This window comes from Xiphophorus hellerii, chromosome 13 (assembly GCF_003331165.1).
Source record: "Xiphophorus hellerii strain 12219 chromosome 13, Xiphophorus_hellerii-4.1, whole genome shotgun sequence".
In the NCBI taxonomy this organism is placed as follows: domain Eukaryota; kingdom Metazoa; phylum Chordata; class Actinopteri; order Cyprinodontiformes; family Poeciliidae; genus Xiphophorus; species Xiphophorus hellerii.
In genome coordinates, this window is record NC_045684.1 from 177,247 (window position 1) to 197,736 (window position 20,490).

Here is a 20,490-nt window from a genome sequence, read left to right on the forward strand (position 1 = left end):
ATCCATCCTCTGGTCCTGCAGGTGACGGTTGGCGGTGAGCCGTGTCATGTGACCAACAGCTCCTGGTCTGGGATCAGCTGCCGGCTCGGCTCCAGCTCAGAGCTTCCAGTCGGCGTCGCTCTGCCCGTCTCCGTCAGAGTCAACAACCTGGGTGCCGCTGTCGTCGCCGTGTCTGATGAGTTGAAGCGTCGCTTCGTGGTCCTGCCGGTGGTCGACTCGGTGGCGCCCCCTGTTGGCAGCACCACCGGCTACACCCGGCTCCAGATCGGCGGCTCTGGGTTCTCTGTGGGCAGCGTGACGGCGGCGGGCGTGTCCTGCAGCGTCGTGACGCTGAACTACTCCCACATCCTGTGCGACACGGTGCCGTCGGCGCAGCGCTCCGGGGACGTGGTGTTCCACCTGGGCCAGATCCAGAGCTCCTGCTCCTCCCTCTGCTCCTTCCGGTTCTCCTCCGCCGTCACCCCCAGTGTCAGCGGCGTCTCGCCCAGCAGCATCAGCGGCCCAACCGACGTCCTGGTCTCCGGCTCCGGCTTTGGCAGCATCGTGGACGACGTGTCCGTCCTGGTGGGCTCCACGCCACTGCGGGCGGCGGCAGTGAGCGACGGGAACGTGACGGTGCGGGTCGGCGCGCTGCCAGCCGGAGATCATCCGGTCCGGCTGCTGGTGAGGAGCAGAGGCCTGGCGTCGGGCCAGCCGACCCTGAGCAGCCGCCCGCTGGCCGCGCTGCGGCCCGGCGCCGGCAGCCTCGCCGGGGGGACGCCGCTCGTCCTCATCGGGAACGGCTTTGCTCCGGGGAACACCAGCGTGGCGGTGGGCGGGAGACCCTGCAGCATCCGAGACGAGACTCCAGACACGCTGCTCTGCCTCAGCCCCGCTCACCCCGAGGGTCCGGCCACCGTCAGCGTCCAGGTGTTCTCCATCACCTTCCCTCTGCTCAGCTTCATCTACTCTGCAGCCCACACCCCGGTCCTCAGCGCCATCAGCCCCCACACCGGTACATACACACTGGACCCACAGGAGCAGCGCCAGAAACGGCCCGAAATGATCCAAAACGATCCACAAAAATTCCAAAACGATTGCAATTAATCGAAATATGCATTAATAAAATTAATATTTTCAATTGAAAAACCCATTTTGCTGCTAACTTATTGTGTAAATAGTCATATGAACTCAAAACAGAGACATTTATCATTTATAATCTGTTCTTCAGGTTAGCATTAGCTGCTACCTGTTAGCATTTAGATGCTATTTTAGGCTAGCACAGCTTAAGTGCTGGACTAACGCTTTTTAGCACAACTTTAACAGAACCGTAGAGTTTCCATCGTCCAATCAGATCGTCCAGAATCAGGAATTAACCCCTGGTGGACCAGAGAAGCTGCTGCTGTTAGGGGATGTAGCTGTGTGTCAGATTTACAGGCGTACCAGAAACACATGAATACAAAGGTTCCTACTTGGGGTGTTTGTATGTTAGAAAAACGTAATTTGTTTAATTGTGTTAAAGATTTAAGGCATTAAATCTGTGTGATTAGAAATTAATGCTGGAAAGTCCTAGTCCAAACCAAACACTGACCTCAGCCTGAGCTGTTCTTGCTTCCTGCAGGGCCGAGCGGTGCCGTCATCACGCTCAGCGGATTGGGGTTCGGTTCCGACCCCGAGCTCGTCTCCGTCACCATCGACGGCGTTTCCTGCAACGTGTCGGCCGTCTCCGACTCCCAGCTCCGCTGCACGACGGGAAGCAACCCGGGCGGCACCTATCCGGTCGTCCTGCACCACGGGGTCAAAGGTCACGCCCAGTCGGCAGTGGAGTTCACATACGAGCTGACACTCAACGGCGTGCAGCCCAACGAGGGTGAGGACGGAACCGGAGCGGAGACTGACGATGGAACCAACCAGAGCAGGACATAATGTTAGCTGATGGATTTAAAACCAAGGGGGATGTGACAAAATCTAAAAATGGAGGCAGAAAATGAGAAGCCTGAGTAAAAAAGAACAGAATTAGAAGAATGAGAACCAGTTCTGATGAGAAATCAAAGACAGAAATGAGTTTCAAACAGGAAGACCTGAAAAGGTCCGCTCTGCTCGCAGTTTTCTTAAATCAATTTAGATTAAATCAGTTTTATTTAAATCAGTAATGATTAAATTAGTTTAGATTAAATCAGTTGAGATTAAATCAGTTTAGATTAAATCAGTTTAGATTAAATCAGTTTTATTTAAATCAGTTTAGATTAAATCAGTTGAGATTAAATCAGTTGAGATTAAATCAGTTTTATTTAAATCAGTTTAGATTAAATCAGTTTCATTTAAATCAGTTTAGATTAAATCAGTTTCATTTAAATCAGTTTAGATTAAATCAGTTGAGATTAAATCAGTTGAGATTAAATCAGTTGAGATTAAATCAGTTTCATTTAAATCAGTTTAGATTAAATCAGTTTCATTTAAATCAGTTTAGATTAAATCAGTTGAGATTAAATCAGTTGAGATTAAATCAGTTTTATTTAAATCAGTTTAGATTAAATCAGTTGAGATTAAATCAGTTGAGATTAAATCAGTTGAGATTAAATCAGTTTTATTTAAATCAGTTTAGATTAAATCAGTTTCATTTAAATCAGTTTAGATTAAATCAGTTTCATTTAAATCAGTTTAGATTAAATCAGTTGAGATTAAATCAGTTGAGATTAAATCAGTTTTATTTAAATCAGTTTAGATTAAATCAGTTTTATTTAAATCAGTTTAGATTAAATCAGTTTTATTTAAATCAGTTTTATTTAAATCAGTTTAGATTAAATCAGTTTTATTTAAATCAGTTTAGATTAAATCATCTTTATTTAAATCAGTTTAGATTAAATCAGTTGAGATTAAATCAGTTTAGATTAAATCAGTTTTATTTAAATCAGTTGAGATTAAATCAGTTTAGATTAAATCAGTTTTATTTAAATCAGTTGAGATTAAATCAGTTTAGATTAAATCAGTTTTATTTAAATCAGTTGAGATTAAATCAGTTGAGATTAAATCGGTTTAGATTAAATCAGTTTAGATTAAATCAGTTTTATTTAAATCAGTTTAGATTAAATCAGTTTAGATTAAATCAGTTTTATTTAAATCAGTTTACATTAAATCAGTTTTATTTAAATCAGTTTTATTTAAATCAGTTTAGATTAAATCAGTTTTCTCTGACCTGTGTCTTTCTCTCGGCGCTGCAGGGAGTTTCGGCGGCGGTGCTCTGCTCTCTGTCTTCGGTTCCGGGTTCGATCCGACCTGGTCCAGGGTTCTGATCTGTGACCGGGACTGTCCCGTCCTCAGAGGAGCGTCCTCGTCCTCCCGCCTGTTCTGCCTGTCTCCGCCCAACAACGGTCAGCTCCCACTGTTACCATAGCAACCCTCATGGCCAGTAAGGTGGCTCTGCTGCATTAAAGAGGAGCCCAGTTCAGGGTGTCCAAAGTGTGGCGCGGGGGCCGTCTGCGGCCCCTGGACGGACCGTGTGTGTCCCTGACTTCCGTCTCCGTCTGTCCTCAGGCTCTGACCCGGCGGTCGGCTGCCATGTTTCCGTCCTCAACCTGCTGGACTCCGTCAACGTCTCTCAGGGCTTCACCTACCGGGCCGCCCTGACCCCCGTCGTCTCCCAGGTGTCTCCGCGGCGAGGAGGGACGGCCGGCGGCACGCGGCTCACCATCAGCGGCTCGGGCTTCAGGTGAAGCTCTGTGATAATAATGACATTTATTTTGTTGATAACATGACAATACATAACCTTATTATCATGTTAATATCTAATGAATATCATTTTTCTTATAATTTGCTAAATTTATTGATAATTATTTTGATAATTATTTTTAAAATCTATACATACCATCCAAGAGAAGCTGCACACATTCTGTACCTGCTGTGGACCAAACGACGCTGCTGTTCTCACTGACTAATTTAAAAACATCTGAATGAGCTTTTCTTGTCCGTTCTTCTCTTCCAACTCGTCACAATTTTAAATCTGTAAGCAAACTATTTACAGCCTGTAGCTCTATAACCTCAAACACTCAGCTTATTCAACAGTCTGGTCTCCATGGTGAAATAACATCCTGCCAATATTTCTTACATTTTCCAGATTCTAATCTGGTGGAAAAAGTCAGCCTTTCCATCATGTAAATATATTCATTACGTCGAACCGATCTTCCCTTTTAGGAGCTTCAGCCGTTTCCTAGTGATGTTCTTTTGCCTGCTACCATCATAATCCTGTACATTTATTTATCAGCTGCTCTTCTTAACCTTTCCGTCCCTTTTCCCGTACAGATGGTCAAACGTGAATGAAATATTCACCCTCAGTACCTGATCCATAAGGTTCTTTAGATCCTGGCAATAGGGCACCATGTAGGCACAATCCCAGAACACCTGGCAGTGACCCGTTCTGTCTGACCCACATTGCCTCCAACATCTTGTATCTTGGTATTTTCTTTGTGCTGATGTAACGAAATATCTTACAATATTCTTCCAGCCAAACTCTCTCCAGGAAGGGGAACAAGATGTTCTCCACTGTTGCCCACATTTCTCCTCCCAGTTCTCCTGTGAAAGCCTCCAGTTAGCTCACAGTTAGCCTCCATTTCGCCCACAGTTAGCCTCCATTTAGCCCACAGTTAGCCTCCATTTAGCTCACAGTTAGCCTCCATTTAGCCCACAGTTAGCCTCCAGTTAGCCTCCATTTAGCCCACAGTTAGCCTCCATTTAGCTCACAGTTAGCCTCCATTTAGCCCACAGTTAGCCTCCAGTTAGCCTCTAGTTAGCCTCCATTTAGCCCACAGTTAGCCTCCAGTTAGCTCACAGTTAGCCTCCAGTTAGTCCACAGTTAGCCTCCATTTAGCTCACAGTTAGCCTCCAGTTAGCCCACAGTTAGCGTCCAGTTAATCCACAGTTAGCCTCCATTTAGCTCACAGTTAGCCTCCAGTTAGCCCACAGTTAGCCTCCATTTAGCTCACAGTTAGCCTCCATTTAGCTCACAGTTAGCCTCCAGTTAGCCCACAGTTAGCCTCCAGTTAGCCCACAGTTAGCCTCCAGTTAGCCCAGAGTTAGCCTCCATTTAGCTCACAGTTAGCCCCCAGTTAGCCTCCAGTTAGCCCACAGTTAGCCTCCATTTAGCCCACAGTTAGCCTCCATTTAGCTCACAGTTAGCCTCCATTTAGCCCACAGTTAGCCTCCAGTTAGCCCACAGTTAGCCTCCATTTAGCCCACAGTTAGCCTCCATTTAGCCCACAGTTAGCCTCCATTTAGCCCACAGTTAGCCTCCAGTTAGCCTCTAGTTAGCCTCCATTTAGCCCACAGTTAGTTCACAGTTAGCCTCTAGTTAGCCTCCAGTTAGCCCACAGTTAGCCTCCATTTAGCTCACAGTTAGCCTCCAGTTAGCCCAGAGTTAACCTCCATTTAGCTCACAGTTAGCCCGCAGTTAGCCCAGAGTTAGCCTCCATTTAGCCCACAGTTGGCCTCCATTTAGCTCACAGTTAGCCCGCAGTTAGCCCAGAGTTAGCCTCCATTTAGCCCACAGTTAGCCTCCATTTAGCTCACAGTTAGCCTCCATTTAGCCCACAGTTAGCCTCCAGTTAGCCTCCATTTAGCCCACAGTTAGCCTCCAGTTAGCTCACAGTTAGCCTCCAGTTAGTCCACAGTTAGCCTCCATTTAGCTCACAGTTAGCCCACAGTTAGCCTCCAGTTAGTCCACAGTTAGCCTCCATTTAGCCCACAGTTAGCCTCCAGTTAGCCCACAGTTAGCCTCCAGTTAGCCCACAGTTAGCCTCTAGTGAGCCTCCAGTTAGCCCACAGTTAGCCTCCATTTAGCTCACAGTTAGCCTCCAGTTAGCCCAGAGTTAGCCTCCATTTAGCTCACAGTTAGCCTCCATTTAGCTCACAGTTAGCCCCCAGTTAGTCCAGAGTTAGCCTCCATTTAGCTCATAGTTAGCCTCCATTTAGCTCACAGTTAGTCCACAGTTAGCCTCCATTTAGTCCACAGTTAGCCTCCATTTAGCTCACAGTTAGCCCCCAGTTAGTCCAGAGTTAGCCTCCATTTAGCTCACAGTTAGTCCACAGTTAGCCTCCAGTTAGTCCACAGTTAGCCCCCAGTTAGCCTCTTTTCCCCATTTTCTGTATGTTGTTTTGCTTTTCTTCAAATTTTCCAATCCTGTGTACAATATAGAAATTATTTTCTTCCCCACCTTCGATTAATTTGCTGAAATTAACATCTTAATTATCGCCGATTCCAACTCCATTAATTTGATCTTTGAAACAGAGAGGACATGTCCTGTCCAACGTGTCCCCTGTCTCCCGTCTCTCAGCTCCAGGTTGGACGACGTCAACGTGACGATCGGCGGCTCGCCGTGCGACGTTCAGTCCTCCAACGTGACTCACATCGTCTGCGTGACGAGCGCCCAGCAGCGCTCTCAGGAGACGCAGGTCAGGGTCAGCATCGGAGACCGCGGCATCGCCAAGATGGTAACCACACGAGCATGCACACACACCCCCCCACACACACACACACACACGTTGACACCCATCCTCCGCAGCTTCTCATCCAGCCTGCTGGGTGAGAAGCTGCGGAGGATGGGTGTCAACGACTCAGTGATCTCCTGGGTGACTGACTACTTGACAGGCAGGCCACAGTTTGTCCGTCTGGGCAGTGTTCGTCTGATGTGGTGGTCAGTGACGTAGGAGCTCCACAGGGAACTGTGCTTTCTCCCTTTCTCTTCACCCTGTACACCACTGATTTCCAGTACAACTCTGAGTCATGTCACCTACAGAAGTTTTCTGATGACTCAGCGGTTGTCGGGTGTATAGGGGATGGAGGGGAGGGGGAGTACAGGACACTGGTGGACGGCTTTGTGGAGTGGTCTGAGCAGAATCACCTGAGGCTCAACATTAGTAAGACCAGAGAGATGGTGATTGACTTCAGAAGGAAGAAGATACCTTCACGGCCACTAAAGGTCAAAGGGGAAGTGGTGGAGGAGGTGGAGGATTACAAATACCTGGGAGTTGTAATCGGCAACAGACTGGACTGGGCATCTAACACTGACGCTGTGTGCAGGAAGGGGATGAGCAGACTCTATTTTTTAAGGAAGCTGAGATCCTTCAATGTGTGCAGCAAGATGTTGGAGACCTTTTATCACAGTGTTGTTGCCGGCGCCATCTTCTTTGCTGCTGTGTGTTGGGGAAGCAGCATCAGAGCCAGCGACTCTAATAGAGTGGACAAAATCATCAGGAAAGCTGGCTCTGTACTGGGACTAAGGCTGGAGTCCCTGGAAACTGTGGTGGAGAGGAGGACACTGAAGAAGGTTCTGTCTATTATGGACAATAAACAGCACCCTCTCCACCACATAGTGGACAGACAGCGGAGCACCTTCTCACATAGGCTGCTCCAGCTCCGCTGTCGTAGGGACAGATACAGGAAATCCTTCCTGCCACAGGCCATCTCACTGTACAATAAAAGCTAAATCATTGTTTTGCACTAATCAGTCCGATTTTGCACAACTGCACTGTGGCACACTTGCTGTACATATATTTACATATACATATCTGCATTTTTTGAATCTTAGCAAGAACTGCTCTAAGCTGCTTTTTATATTAACAGCATTTTATATTTTATTTTTATTTTATCTACAACTACTACTCAGTGGTGGTTGTTATTGTGTCTTGTCTCTATGCTGTAACTGTGAAGTAATTTCCCTGCTGGGATGAATAAAGTACTTCTATTCTATTCTATTCTATTCTATTCTATTCTATTCTATTCTATTCACACACACAGTACCAGGACTAGCTGTGCAGGAAGAAACTTGTCTTCTCTGCATCTCTGCAGGACGCGGCCAACTTCCTGTATGTGGACGTTTGGTCGTCCTGGTTCACCTGGGGGGGCCTGCCCCCCCCCGAGCGCGGCTCGTTGGCTGTCATCGCTAAAGGTCAGACGGTGCTGCTGGACGCCTGCACGCCGGTGCTGAAGATGCTCCTCATCCAAGGTGGGCAGAGTTTGCGTTCCTCCGATGGAAGCAGAGATCTGCTCTGGGCTGAACCTGCTGCTCTCCTCAGGAGGAACGCTGATGTTCGACGAGGCCGACCTGGAGCTGCAGGCGGAGAACATCCTCATCACAGACGGAGGGCGGCTCCAGATTGGCCAGGAGGGGGCGCCCTTCCAGCACAAGGCCATCATAACACTCCATGGTCACCTGCGCTCTCCTGAACTTCCTGTTTATGGATCCAAGACGCTGGCCGTCAGAGAGGGCGTCTTAGACCTCCATGGTATGATCGCCCAGCAGGACTTATTAAAATGTTACAATAAAATAATAAAAACACATCTTTCAGTGCCATTACTGACCCTGGACAGCAGGGGGTGCAGTTTGACACTTTCTCCAAAGTAGCTGGGAATGTAGTAACATCTATTTTTAATATTTTCTAACATATTGTCATTATTCATATTATTCATATGAATTTTCTCTTTAATGGAAAATAAAATCAATGTAGATTCAGAACAAAGTTTGATTATTTCTCATAAGTCGCAGATTTTTTGCAGTTTCTCACTTCCTGCTTTAGATTCTTGCGTTGTGTGTGAATTGTGAGAGTTATTTTTTGTTTTTGGGCATGTGCACTGACTGATGGCACCTTTTGAATTTTGTTGTTCTCGTGACAATGACAATAAAGATTTATCTTATCTTATCTTAGATGCTGCTGGTTCAGCGTTTAGCTGCAGGTCAGCAGAAATCTGCTGCTCTGGTCTGAAGTGTTGCATGAAGGGAAACTGTTAGAAACCCCGACCACATTTACTCTCCCAGTTACTCGCAGTAATCTGAGTTTTCTAACCTCCAGCACCATCACAACTCATCCTTCTTTTCAAACGAGTCATTGTTGACAACCTGTTTCTCCAGGTATTCCCGTTCCCGTCACCTGGACACACCTAGCCCAGACCGCCACCAACGGCTCCGCCACGCTGACCCTGATGGAGGCCGTGACCTGGAAACCTGGAGAGGATATCGTCATTGCCTCCACCGGCCACCGGTACGAGCGCCGCCCCTCAGGCAAAGTTTCTGGGGTTAAAAAAGAACTAAAATTTGAACCAGCAGCCTCAGCGCCAGGAAGGGTCAAAGGTCACCTCCAAACCATCTGAGGTCTGCCATCCTCCAGAGAAGAATCTTATTCTCAAGATAACATTATTATTTCTAACAGTTTGAAATACTAAAAAATAGTATAAATTTTTTTTTAATTGAAAATAATAATAAAAAAACAAAACATAAAGAAGGATGAATCCCAGATGAAAGGATACAAGTCAGAACGACCCGGCAGAATCAGCCTCTTCTCTCTGGAAACAAGATGGCCGCCAGTCTGACATTAACAGAGCTGCACCTGATGGAGGACTAGACTGCTGGGACGATGTCCTCTGGACAGACGAGACCAGAGAGGAGACAGAGGGCCAGATGGAAGGAGACAAGATGGAGGGAACCAGACACAGCAGATAAACTCATGGTAACTGTGCAGCACGGTGGAGGAAGGTTGATAATGTGGGTTTGTTCTGCAGCCAGCAGTCACTGAATGGACCATGAAGTACTCTAGAGTCCAAAATGAATCCAGCAACTGAAGCCAAACTGGGTCACCAACAGAACAAGGTGCTACAATAGCCTAGTCAAAGGCCTTAAGCAGGTAGAAGTGCTGTGGTGGGAGCAGAACCTCAATGAACCGGTTTCTGTTTGTTCTTGTGTTCTGAGGCCCATAGAACCCTCTGAGGTTCTGCTGAAGTTCTTATTTCTTCCAGAGTGCGGCGCGGTGTTCAGCAGCCGGTTGAAATCTCTGATTATGGTCTTCCAGGCACAGCCAGAGCGAGAACGAGGTGAGAACCATCGCCGCTGTGTCAGCCAGCGGAAAAACTCTGACCCTGGCCGAGCCGCTGACCTTCTCCCACCTGGGTGTGTCCGCCACGCTGCCCGATGGCGCCGTGTTTGAGGCCCGGGCCGAGGTGGGCCTCCTCACCAGGAACATCGTGGTCCGAGGCTCCCAGAACCTCGACTGGACCGACGGGGTCGACGCGTGTCCCGATGGCTTCAACACAGGTGCCGGACTGGCCGGATCAAAGAACCTGATGGTCCGGTAAACCCAGTCCGATTGGGACCAAAACAGCAACATGGCTTCTATTTCCAGCTGCGGTTCTCTTTCCCACTGAACTGAGTCCAACCAATCACACTGGACTTTCTGGGCAAACGAACTGGAGTGTGAACAAGTTCTTCAACTGGTTTGGTTGGTTTGACGCAGTGCAGTCAGAAAGAGAACCACAGTTGAAAATGGATCACATGTTGCCGTTTTGGTCCCAATCGGGCCAGGTGGGAAACAGCCTCAATGTTTCTGTGCAGACAGCATGAGTTTAAATTTGAAATGTTAGCTGTAGACCTGGAACAGCCATCTTGAATGTGCGGTTGGCATCTTATTGGGTTTTCTGGGCTGAATCTCGTCTTTTCCGGCGCTGCAGGTGAATTTGCCACGCAGACGTGTTTCCAAGGCAGGTTTGGAGAGGAAATTGGCAGCGATCAGTTTGGTGGTTGCATCATGTTCCACGCTCCAAGGCCAGGAGAGAACCTCGCTCTGGGCAGACTGGAGTATGTTGAGGTGAAATGTCTAGAGCCTCCAGATTTCCTAACCTACCGTATAAATCCATGTTGGTCTTGGTGAGCATCAACTTTTCTGGCTCTGGCAGATCTTCCACGCCGGTCAGGCCTTCAGGCTCGGTCGGTACCCCATCCACTGGCATCTGATGGGCGACATCAACTTCAAATCGTACGTCCGGGGCTGCGCCATCCACCAGACCTTCAACAGGGCCGTGACCATCCACAACACCCATCGGCTGCTGGTGGAGCACAACGTCATCTACGACATAATGGGCGGAGCCTTCTTCATCGAGGACGGCATCGAGACGGAGAACATTCTGCAGTACAACCTGGCCGTGTTCGTCAAACAGAGCACCAGCCTCCTGAACGATGACGTCACCCCTGCTGCCTACTGGGTCACCAATCCCAACAACATCATCCGGCACAACGCCGCAGCAGGAGGAACCCACTTCGGTTTCTGGTACCGCATGCACAATAACCCCGATGGCCCGTCGTACGACCCAAACATCTGCCAGAAGAGGGTTCCCCTCGGCGAGTTCTCCAACAACACGGTGCACTCCCAGGGATGGTTCGGTCTCTGGATCTTCCAAGAATTCTTCCCCATGAAAGACGGACGCTGCACCTCCACAACCCCAGAACCCGCTGTCTTCCACTCCCTGACCACCTGGAACTGCGAGAAAGGCGCAGAGTGGGTCAACGTTGGCGCCGTGCAGTTCAACAACTTCATCATGGTCAACAATGAGAAGGCTGGCGTCGAGGCCAAGCGCATCTTCCCGTGGGCTGTGAGTGGCTTTGGGGAGGACGGCGGCGCCATGGTCTCCAACAGCACCATCGTGGCCCACGTGGATGAACTCGGCCTGGGCAGCGATTACTGCACGCGCCGGGGCATCATCACGCCGTTTGATGACGGCATGAGTGTCCTCAACACTCAGTTTGTCAACTTTAACCGCAGCAACTGCACGGCCATCGGAGTGACCTCCATCGATGGGACTTGTACAGATCGCTGCGGTGGCTGGGCCGTCAGGTTCGCCGGGATTCAGTACAGGAACTCCCCCAACAAGGCCGGATTCAGGTGGGAGCACGAAGTCCAGCTGGTGGACACAGACGGCTCCCTCACAGGTACACAGCCCAGCCACTGAACCTCTGGTCCAACCAGCAGCTGCTCAGGGTCGTTATCAAGGCAACCACACCTTCCTGTAATCCGTTGAAGTGGTCTTCATCAATGGTTGGAGGTCTTTTATAGAATAATCTCTTTCTACTGAAGGTCTGAAGATGAGAAATGGTGGGAAGAGAAGCAAGATGTTTGGGTTTCTGGTTTGTTGGGCTGCAGTACACCAAGCAAAGGGTTTTCCTTCCCTGTTAAGCAGCTGTTTGACCTTCTGTCCCGCTTTGCCCAGAGCATCTTTAGTGTAGCAGCTTTCAGGAAATGCTGTTCATCTGCTGGAGGCAGTCTGACCTTCCTTTGGTCCTCTCCTGGTTTCAGGGACCGCCTGGTCGCTGTGTTTAGATGTTCGGAGTTCTCAGCTAAAGCCCAAAGAAAAGCCTTAAAAGATCCTGAGAAACCTGGCAGAATGGTTGATGAAATCCCCTTCCGAAGGTTATGAGAAGGTCTGAGTGAAATACCAGGAATCATCCATTTGATGTTGTGAACTCCATGTTTGCAGGAAATGTGGACCATAAGGTGGTGCCGATGAGCAGCCTGCTGGACCCGGCCCACTGTTCCCACAGCGCCGAGTGGAGCGTGGGTTTCCCCGGAGCCGTCTGTGACCACACCGTCAACTTCCATCGCCTAGCGTTCAACAACCCCACTCCGACCTCTCTCCAGGCCAAAGATGTCATCCTGACCAACTCGCATGGTACTGAGGCCTCAGCGTCCTGCAGGAGCAACTGCTGCTTTTTATTTGATTTCTTTATGAGGTTTACTTGACAGGAACATCAGAGACTCCATGCTTGTGTCTTAATGCTGATAGCACAAGCTAAAGCTAAAGTGCAGCACTTGTCCCTAGATGTGCTTCTTAAGCAGTATATCTAAGAACTATTACAAAGTAGATTGATAGCCATTTAAAATAATACAACATGATGTTGACTACATATAAACATCATGCTGCCATCTGCTGGTGACGAGTGGGACCTGCAGTAGCTCCAGTAACAGCTGTTGTTGCGTTGAACTCAGGCAGCAGTGTGGTTCCTTACCTGAAGAAGAGGATGACCCATAAGTTGGGCTGGATGGCGCTGCTGCCGTCCGGACAGATGTACAACTGGCACTTCGACAACGCCGACCACATCACCAACATCAGCTACGATGCCAAGTTCTACGGCTTCAAGGTAAAACCTGGCAAAACCCGTCCAGAGGAGGTGAGGCACGGCCCGCTCCGCCTGACGGCTCCGTCTCCTCTCCCACAGTCAGATCAGTTCGTCATCATCAAACACAACTTCACCCAGAGTCCCGACAGCTTCCACATCCTGGACGACAGGAACGGCTCGTCCGCGGCGCTGAGCTTCAGCAGCAACGACAACGGAGACTGGTTCTTCAACAAGACCACCAACGACCTCTTCTTCCTCAGTCAGACACGTTTTATGACCTCTGACCTCTCAGTGCCGCAGATAATTCAAGCTTTCACGTGTTTAAAGTAGCATTGATTTTTTGAAAAGAAAAATAAGCGCTAGCCACTGAAAAATTCAAGATGGCGGCCAGTTGTAAAGATGCCCACCATGGAGGAAATGTTACTTTTGTTAAATTAGTGAATATTTGTCACAGATGAATACTTTTGGTGCCAAATCATAAATAATTGAACTAAAGAAACCATATTTACTGATAATAGTTTGATTTTTCAAGATGTCACCATGGTTTTCCCTATTAAATGAATGTGCTTGGTATCAAATAATGCTTGACTAAAATCGGTCATTAGCTGCAGCTAACAGAAACGCTGTCACCAATCACTAAGCCATTAAACAAGAATCTTAGCTATGCTAACAGTACGCCGCTAAACACATTAAAAAATTAGCCAAAGCTAACTCCAACCATTAGCCGAAGCTAACATTTATCTTTAGCCAAAGCTAATGCTAACCATTAGTCGAAGCTAACATTAGCCGAAGCTAATGCTATCCAGTAGGTGACTGTCTCTGTCTCACATCTTCATCTCCGTCCAGTTGACTGGAGTTGACTAACCCTTGGTAAAGTCCACAGTTTCTGTAGTAAAGTTTAGTGAACGGACGACCTCAGCGCCTGATGTCTCGGGCTGAAACAGGAGATGTTCTGTTTCTGCAGTTTCCGGGAAGACGAGCCGGCGCCGGCGCCGCAGCAGCGTGGATCGCTCCATGACAGACGTCACGACTAACTTGGCCGTCTACCGCTGCTTCTTCCATCAGTGCGTGGCTCCGGCCCCGGGCACGCCGGCTCCCGTCCCCAGCCGCCGACCCAACGACTTCCTGTAGGTCCAACTGGACCTCAGTCCAGCCCGGCAGACCAGAGCCGGGCTGAGCCGGTTCTGCTTCGGCCTTTTTAACACAGCGTGTCTGTGTATTTCTGCAGTCTGTGGTCTGATGCTTCATTCTGGAAAAGTTCTGCGGAGAACAACTTCTCTGTGCCAGCAGATGGCGCCGATGCGGTCATCCCTACAGGTACCGACCCGACCCGGCGTCACGGAAAGCTGTTCCTATGCAGTCAGAAAATACATCAGCCATCATTATTTAGTATGTCATAATGAAAAAATGGGGGTTCACCAGTTTGTTTGAAACTGTGACGTTGATTTATACATGAATAATTTGGTGAAAATGAGAATCTAAGAAATGAACCTTTGTGGTAGAAACAACTTTTATATTTCACACCCGCATGTATACTCTTATTGTGAAGGGGAGAAGACACCAGCGGGTTTACTTCCTTCTACTTTTGGTTTGGATTGGAAGACATTGAGAATAAAACAAAACTCAAATTATATTTTCATCTTTTTCTGCTGACTCATGTTTTTCCCTTATGACAGACGAAGCAACCCAAATGATTTTTACATTTTTCACTGCGTAGCTTTACAAACAGCAGCCATAAAAACTAAAAACTTGCTCTATATCTTTTATTGGAGTTAATAAAATTAAAACTTTTTAGTTCCATGATGATCCGATTTAGAGATACAACATATCCCCAAATCGTTCTTATCGATATTCCTAATAAAGTCTGATGCTCCTTTGTTGTTTTATTTCGTTACTGATCCGATCAGTGAAACAGAATCTGAAAGTTCGTGTCACTTAAAGGGCTCAATCTGATTATCGATCGGATCGATCTGATGATCGGCTCTCTCGACAGGGAAGTGGGTCGTTCTGGACCGAGACACGCCGTCCCTCAGCAGGCTCACCGTCTCCGGGGTTCTGGAGGTTCTGGACTCCCCGAACAGAACCCTGGTGATCGACGCCGTCTACGTCTCCATCCAGGTTGGCATGGCAACCAGACTCCGCTCCGGATTTAAATCGGAACCTCTTCCGGCCCAGCAGCCAGACCCGATCGGAACCCGAGCCTGTTCCGGGGCCGTGCGGCCGCGGGGCCGGCCCGGTCCGGTCCGGTCCGGAGGAAGTGACGGCTGTTTTGCCGGTGTTGTGCCCAGGGCGGCAGGCTGCTGGCCGGGTGGGACGGCGAGCCGTTCCAGGGTCGGCTGGAGATCCGGCTCCGAGGGAACCACGACTCGCCCGACTGGCTGCTGCCCGGCGGACCCAACCAGGGATCCAAGGTCCTGGGTGAGAAACCGGGCCGGAGCTCCGCACGGAGAACCGGGTCTGGACCTGCTGGGTTCTGGTCCGGTTCCAGATAAATGGAAGTCAAAAATAAACCGCAATAATTTGGGTTGTTTATTTTGTCAGAGAAAAAAAAATAGAGATTAATTTTTCTGAGATACTATTTTCATAATTTAGAAATGTTTCAAAATATATATTTGATCAACAAGCTAAATACTTAGTTTGGAGATAATTACTATCTAAAAACTAAATATTTAGCTCAAAGCTAACGCCTTAGCTAGCTCAGAGCTGTTAGCTAAACATTTAGTTTACTAACTAAATGTTTAGCTAACAGCTAACTTCTAACTAAACAGGTTAGTATTTGCTAAACTGAACATTTAGTTTAAAATTGTGACACTTTAAAAAATAAACTCACTGTTAGCTTTTGACTAACAGGCTCAGTAGAAACTGTTCTGGTTCTGGCTCATAATGTTCTGCCTGTTTGGGATGTGCAGCGGGTCAGAGCGGGTCAGAACCGGCCGGTCGTGTCAGCGTCAGACTGACTCCTGTGTGGTTCTGTGGTTCTGCAGGTGTGTTCGGTACTTTGGACCTGTACGGTCGGCCTCCAGGCGTTTACCGCACCAAGCTAGCCGACACCGCCGCCGCCGGGTCCAACTCGCTGGTTCTGGTGCAGCCCGTCGACTGGAAGGTCAGAGTGCCGGTTCTGTTCGCGTGATTTTGTGAACCAGGTTCTGCTTGGACCTCCTCCTGTCCATCAGAACCTTCAGTCCAACCGGGTTACAGGAACCTGGACTTCTCCTGACCCAGATTTAAATAATCCCAGTTTAGCTTTGAGAAATTTTCCTCAGCTTGGAGTGCTGATGGTTCTGACCTGGTTGGAGGTCCAGGTGGTTTCTACGGTTACAGGCTCAGACTGCTGTCACCTGTCAAGGTTTGGACCTGAGAATTCAGGAATCTGTCTGTCTGGGGGGGGGGGGGACAATACGGGAGACCTGACAGGTATGCTGTCACCATGGCAACCAGAGCCAGTCTGTAGGACTACATTACCCAGAAGCCTCTCTCCATTTCTGAGCAGGTTCTATGTGGTGTCCCGGTCCTGGTTCCAATTCTGGTTTCCGGTTCCGGTTCTGGTCCTTGTCCTGGTTCTGGTTCTGGTTCCGGTCCTGGTCCTGGTTCCGGTTCCGGTTCCGGCTCCTGACTGCGTCTGGTTGCTGTTCAGGTTGGAGACCAGGTTGCCATCTCCACCTCCGGCTACAGAGCCTCGGAGACGGAGAAACGTCGAATCGCGGCCGTGTCGGCCGACGGCCTCGTCCTGACCCTGAACCAGCCATTGGACCACACTCACATGGGTCAGTTCCTTTCAGAACCTTTCACATGATGAACCCTTTCCTCTGATTGGACCAAAAGCAGAGATCGGACCGTCTGCTGGTTCCCGCCAGGTTCTGGGCTCAGGTTCTAATAGGTTTTGGTTCTGGTAGGTGAAACCCACTCCGTCCCCGGGTCGTCCTTCTCCTACACGCTGGCGGCGGATGTCGGCCTCCTGAGCCGGAACATCCGGATCATCGGCGAGGAGTATCCGGCCATGATGGTGGAGTCCTTCGGCGCCCGGCTGCTGGTGGGAACTTTCTCCAGCGGCGGAGTCAGCTATCGAGGTACGCAGCTTCTTTAGGCTCCGATTGCGTGGTAAGGGTTGAAGAAGGTTCTTGACAACGACCTGCTAGCATGATGCTGCTAGCAACAACTCATGATCAGATCAGGCACACTTGAAGGAGACAGAACGGACAATCATGGAGGAAAATCACCATCTAAACCACACATAGCTGGTTCACTGCACTTTCTGAAACTTCTATGTAACTTTTAGAATTTCGTACAATACTTTCTGAACATTATGTAGTACTTTCTGAAACTTTAATTCAAGTTTCATAATCTTTTCTGGTACTTTTTAAGACTTTCCAGAGCTTACCATGGAATGTCTTTGAACTTACTTTCCCAGAACATGCACAGTACTTTCAGGAACCCAGAAAATACTTCCCACTATCTAGAGCTGGCTGATTGAACTTTCTGAGGATGTAGAAAGTGTCGGTAGTGGTCCGTCAAGATGAAGTAGAGAAACATGGAGACCTTTGATGGTGTTTGTGGTGAGCGCTGCCCTCAGTCTGTTCTCTCTTGTTCGTCCCAAAGGTAAAGCCCAGATCAGGAATGTGGAGTTCTTCCGCTCCGGCCAGGAAGGCTGGACCGACTACTACGACCCGCGGTACTCTGTGGCCTTCCTCAACCTGGGAGAGGTGCGAAAACACTCTGGTAGAAAGGAAACCTCCGTAGCAGATGAAATGAACGTCCTTTTTCCTCTGATCCATGATGAGCCTCTGAAACTTCCCGCTCTCTTCTTCTCATTTTCCTTGTTCCTGTGAATTTAAAACGATCCAGATCAGTAGTTCTCCAGACGTTCAGAGCTGGTCTTTCTTCATTTCCTGCTGTTCAGGAGAGGAAAATGTTTTGTTATGTGAAGGTTTCAGGGAACGACTCGTACATCCAGGGCTGTGCCTTCCATGACGGTTTCTCTCCGGCCATCGGAGTCTTCGGGACGGCGGGTCTGAGCATCGACGATAACGTTGTCCATCACACGGTGGGCGAAGGTAATCCAGGGTAACGGCGGAGGGAATCGCTTCCCGGTCCTCTGGAAGGTTGATGGCAATCCGTGTGTGCAGGAATCCGTGTTTGGGGCGATCGGATCATGCTGAGGAGGAACCTGGTGATGATGTCACTGTGGCCCGGATCGTATCAGGACAGAGAGGAACCCTTCAACGTCCAGTGGAATGCTGCCATCGAGGTTCCTCCTGTCAAACAAACCATCAGATGCTGGGACTTTCAACTTCCCAACATTCCCAATGTGTTTTCTGTTGTCCAGGTGAGCGAGGGCTCCGGTGTGGTTCTGCAGAACAACATCGTGGCGGGATATGAGAGGGTGGCGTATCGCATCGACGGCGAGCCGTGCCCAGGTAAGGAACGCCTCCCGGAGCGTTTCCTTTCGGAGCAAGGCGGCGTTCGGATCAACTCCTCTGCTCCCGCAGGCTTCCAGAACCCGAACGAGGCCTGGGTCCAGAACGAGGCCCACGGCGGTCTGTACGGAGTCTACCTCAACAAGGACGGCCTGGCCGGCTGCAGCTTCATCCGGGGATTCTTCGTCTGGAAGGCCTTTGACTTCGCCATCTACTTCCAGGTTGGGAAAACAGACTCTGGATCCGGATGCAGGAAGTTTTCCGTCTCTCTCTAGTTAATTTCTCGTGATGCTTAGGAGTTTCTGCTCTTCCTGCTGCTAGACGTTAAACCAGGTGTTTTCCTATTTTCTATCAGAAAAGTTCAGTTTAATAAAATATCATCAGTTCTTCAGTTTCTACTCGGCAGCCATTTTGTTTTGGCTGTTTTTCAAGATCTGATCTAAAAATATGAAAACAGAAAATGTGAGGCTGAAATCCCAGGAAGCAGAATCATGGTCTGATCTCTTCCTCAGGTCATCATGGATGTGGTGGTTTCCAACGTGACGCTGGTGGACAACGGGATGGGCATCATGCCGCTGGTGTTTGCCCCGCCCTCTCTGTCTCATGCCTATGCAGATAAGTCGGTGCTCGTTCAGGTGAGCTGCTTCCTGATTGGCTGACACCTGCAGCCGCTGCGGTCAGAGTTTGTTTTCTATTTTTTGTTTCTTCCCAGAACTCCCTGATTGTGGGCAGCAGCCCGGCCTTTAACTGTTCGGACACGTTGAGCTCCGACGACTTCAACGTCATCGCCACGTCTCCCCACCGAGCGCCCAGACCGCCGCAAGGTGAGGCTGCGTCAGAACCGGGCGGCTCGGATCCGCTTCCGGCACGGTTCTACCAGATCGTCCACATTTACCCATCAGGCCGCCTGAGTTTCACCGACTGGCAGCTGTTTGTGGTGGGAAAATCAGATCCGGTTGGATGTTAAAGATGAAAGTGGCCGTTCATTTAATAATTAGTTTTATGATTGTGACTTTAGCGTTTCAGTAATCGGCTGCAGAGGGAAGCAGTCGCCACCTGGTGGTCATTAATCAATCAGAAACAGACTTGGGAAACATGTGATACACATGCAGCTCAACAGCCAATAGGAAGCCTCCAGTCTCCAGTCCGGAGCCTCCGTTCAGAGAAGAACTCCCATTAAGGGTTAAAACGTGGATCCAGACATGGAGTCTGCTGACCTACTGAACCTGACGCCATCGTCGAGGGATCAGAGGTTGACGATGCATCTGGTTTCCATGGAAACATGCAGTGGTGTCTGATTGGTCGGTCACTGAGCCTATAGGAGCTTCTGTCAGGATTATTCCTAATGGAGAAAAAGTTTCTGCCGTTCCCAGATCTGGACCAGGACTGGTTCTGATCGGTTTTGTCTGGGTTTCAGTGGAACCAGAAGATTTCCTGCAGATGGTTCTGGTTCTGTTGGAGGATCTGAACAGGAAGACGCTCCGGCAGTCTTCTCACTTCCTGTCTCTGTTCTCGCAGGAGGTCGATCCGGAATCTGCTGGCCGACCTTCCAGTCCGAACACAACACGGCTCCAGCGAAACCGCATCACCTGAACATGAACTACAACGCCATCAAAGGCCTGATGACGGTCACAGGTCCGGCCCGCTAACCTTCCTGTTCCCGTCTCATCGGACTTCCTCCTCAGTCCCGCTTCTTCCGTTCCAGACACGACCTTGGTTGGTTTCCGTGACGTCTGCTCCGGGGAGCGGAACCTCGTGTTCATGACCAACCCTCTGAACGAGGACCTGCAGCACCCCCTGCAGGTGTCAGCCGTCAGGACGCTGGACAGCACCGAGGACGCCCGGGTCTTCATTCACCGACCTGATGTGAGGTGAGTTCAGACCCAACCGTCCGGTCCGGTTGGTGAGAATGGTAAGTGACCTCTGACCTCTGGTTGAAGTGATCTGGTTGGGTTCTGCTTCCGGTTCTTCAGAGGCGGTTCTGACTGCGTTCCACATTGTCCACTTCCTGCTTTGGCCCCGCCCATTTTCTCGCTTATGCTGAGACGTAAAGTGTACTACCCACAATTCATTGCTGCATGTGACGTTTTGAGTTAAACGGCGGCATTATGGCAATGTTTGTTTTTTTCTCATGTTTGTAGAAAAGCTAAAGAAAATAGTTTGACACA

At 49.2% G+C, this 20,490-nt stretch overlaps 1 protein-coding gene across 1 annotated transcript in view; it reads left to right on the forward strand.

The window, feature by feature from the left end:
* pkhd1l1.1 (PKHD1 like 1, tandem duplicate 1) overlaps positions 1–20,490 on the forward strand; it is a 44,836-nt gene that overhangs the window by 17,806 nt on the left and 6,540 nt on the right. Inside the window, exons 40-69 of the mRNA XM_032581389.1 lie at positions 22–994; positions 1,601–1,849; positions 3,201–3,350; positions 3,514–3,688; positions 6,306–6,462; positions 7,820–7,976; positions 8,047–8,256; positions 8,880–9,009; positions 9,814–10,055; positions 10,469–10,605; positions 10,694–11,723; positions 12,269–12,460; positions 12,778–12,929; positions 13,008–13,167; positions 13,873–14,035; positions 14,137–14,225; positions 14,902–15,026; positions 15,197–15,326; positions 15,893–16,011; positions 16,543–16,672; positions 16,802–16,975; positions 17,505–17,608; positions 17,833–17,959; positions 18,032–18,153; positions 18,232–18,322; positions 18,395–18,543; positions 18,835–18,957; positions 19,035–19,146; positions 19,841–19,957; positions 20,028–20,193. Of these exons, the coding sequence (XP_032437280.1) occupies positions 22–994; positions 1,601–1,849; positions 3,201–3,350; positions 3,514–3,688; positions 6,306–6,462; positions 7,820–7,976; positions 8,047–8,256; positions 8,880–9,009; positions 9,814–10,055; positions 10,469–10,605; positions 10,694–11,723; positions 12,269–12,460; positions 12,778–12,929; positions 13,008–13,167; positions 13,873–14,035; positions 14,137–14,225; positions 14,902–15,026; positions 15,197–15,326; positions 15,893–16,011; positions 16,543–16,672; positions 16,802–16,975; positions 17,505–17,608; positions 17,833–17,959; positions 18,032–18,153; positions 18,232–18,322; positions 18,395–18,543; positions 18,835–18,957; positions 19,035–19,146; positions 19,841–19,957; positions 20,028–20,193 (6,155 nt within the window). The remainder of the gene's footprint in view (positions 1–21; positions 995–1,600; positions 1,850–3,200; positions 3,351–3,513; positions 3,689–6,305; positions 6,463–7,819; positions 7,977–8,046; positions 8,257–8,879; positions 9,010–9,813; positions 10,056–10,468; positions 10,606–10,693; positions 11,724–12,268; positions 12,461–12,777; positions 12,930–13,007; positions 13,168–13,872; positions 14,036–14,136; positions 14,226–14,901; positions 15,027–15,196; positions 15,327–15,892; positions 16,012–16,542; positions 16,673–16,801; positions 16,976–17,504; positions 17,609–17,832; positions 17,960–18,031; positions 18,154–18,231; positions 18,323–18,394; positions 18,544–18,834; positions 18,958–19,034; positions 19,147–19,840; positions 19,958–20,027; positions 20,194–20,490) is intronic.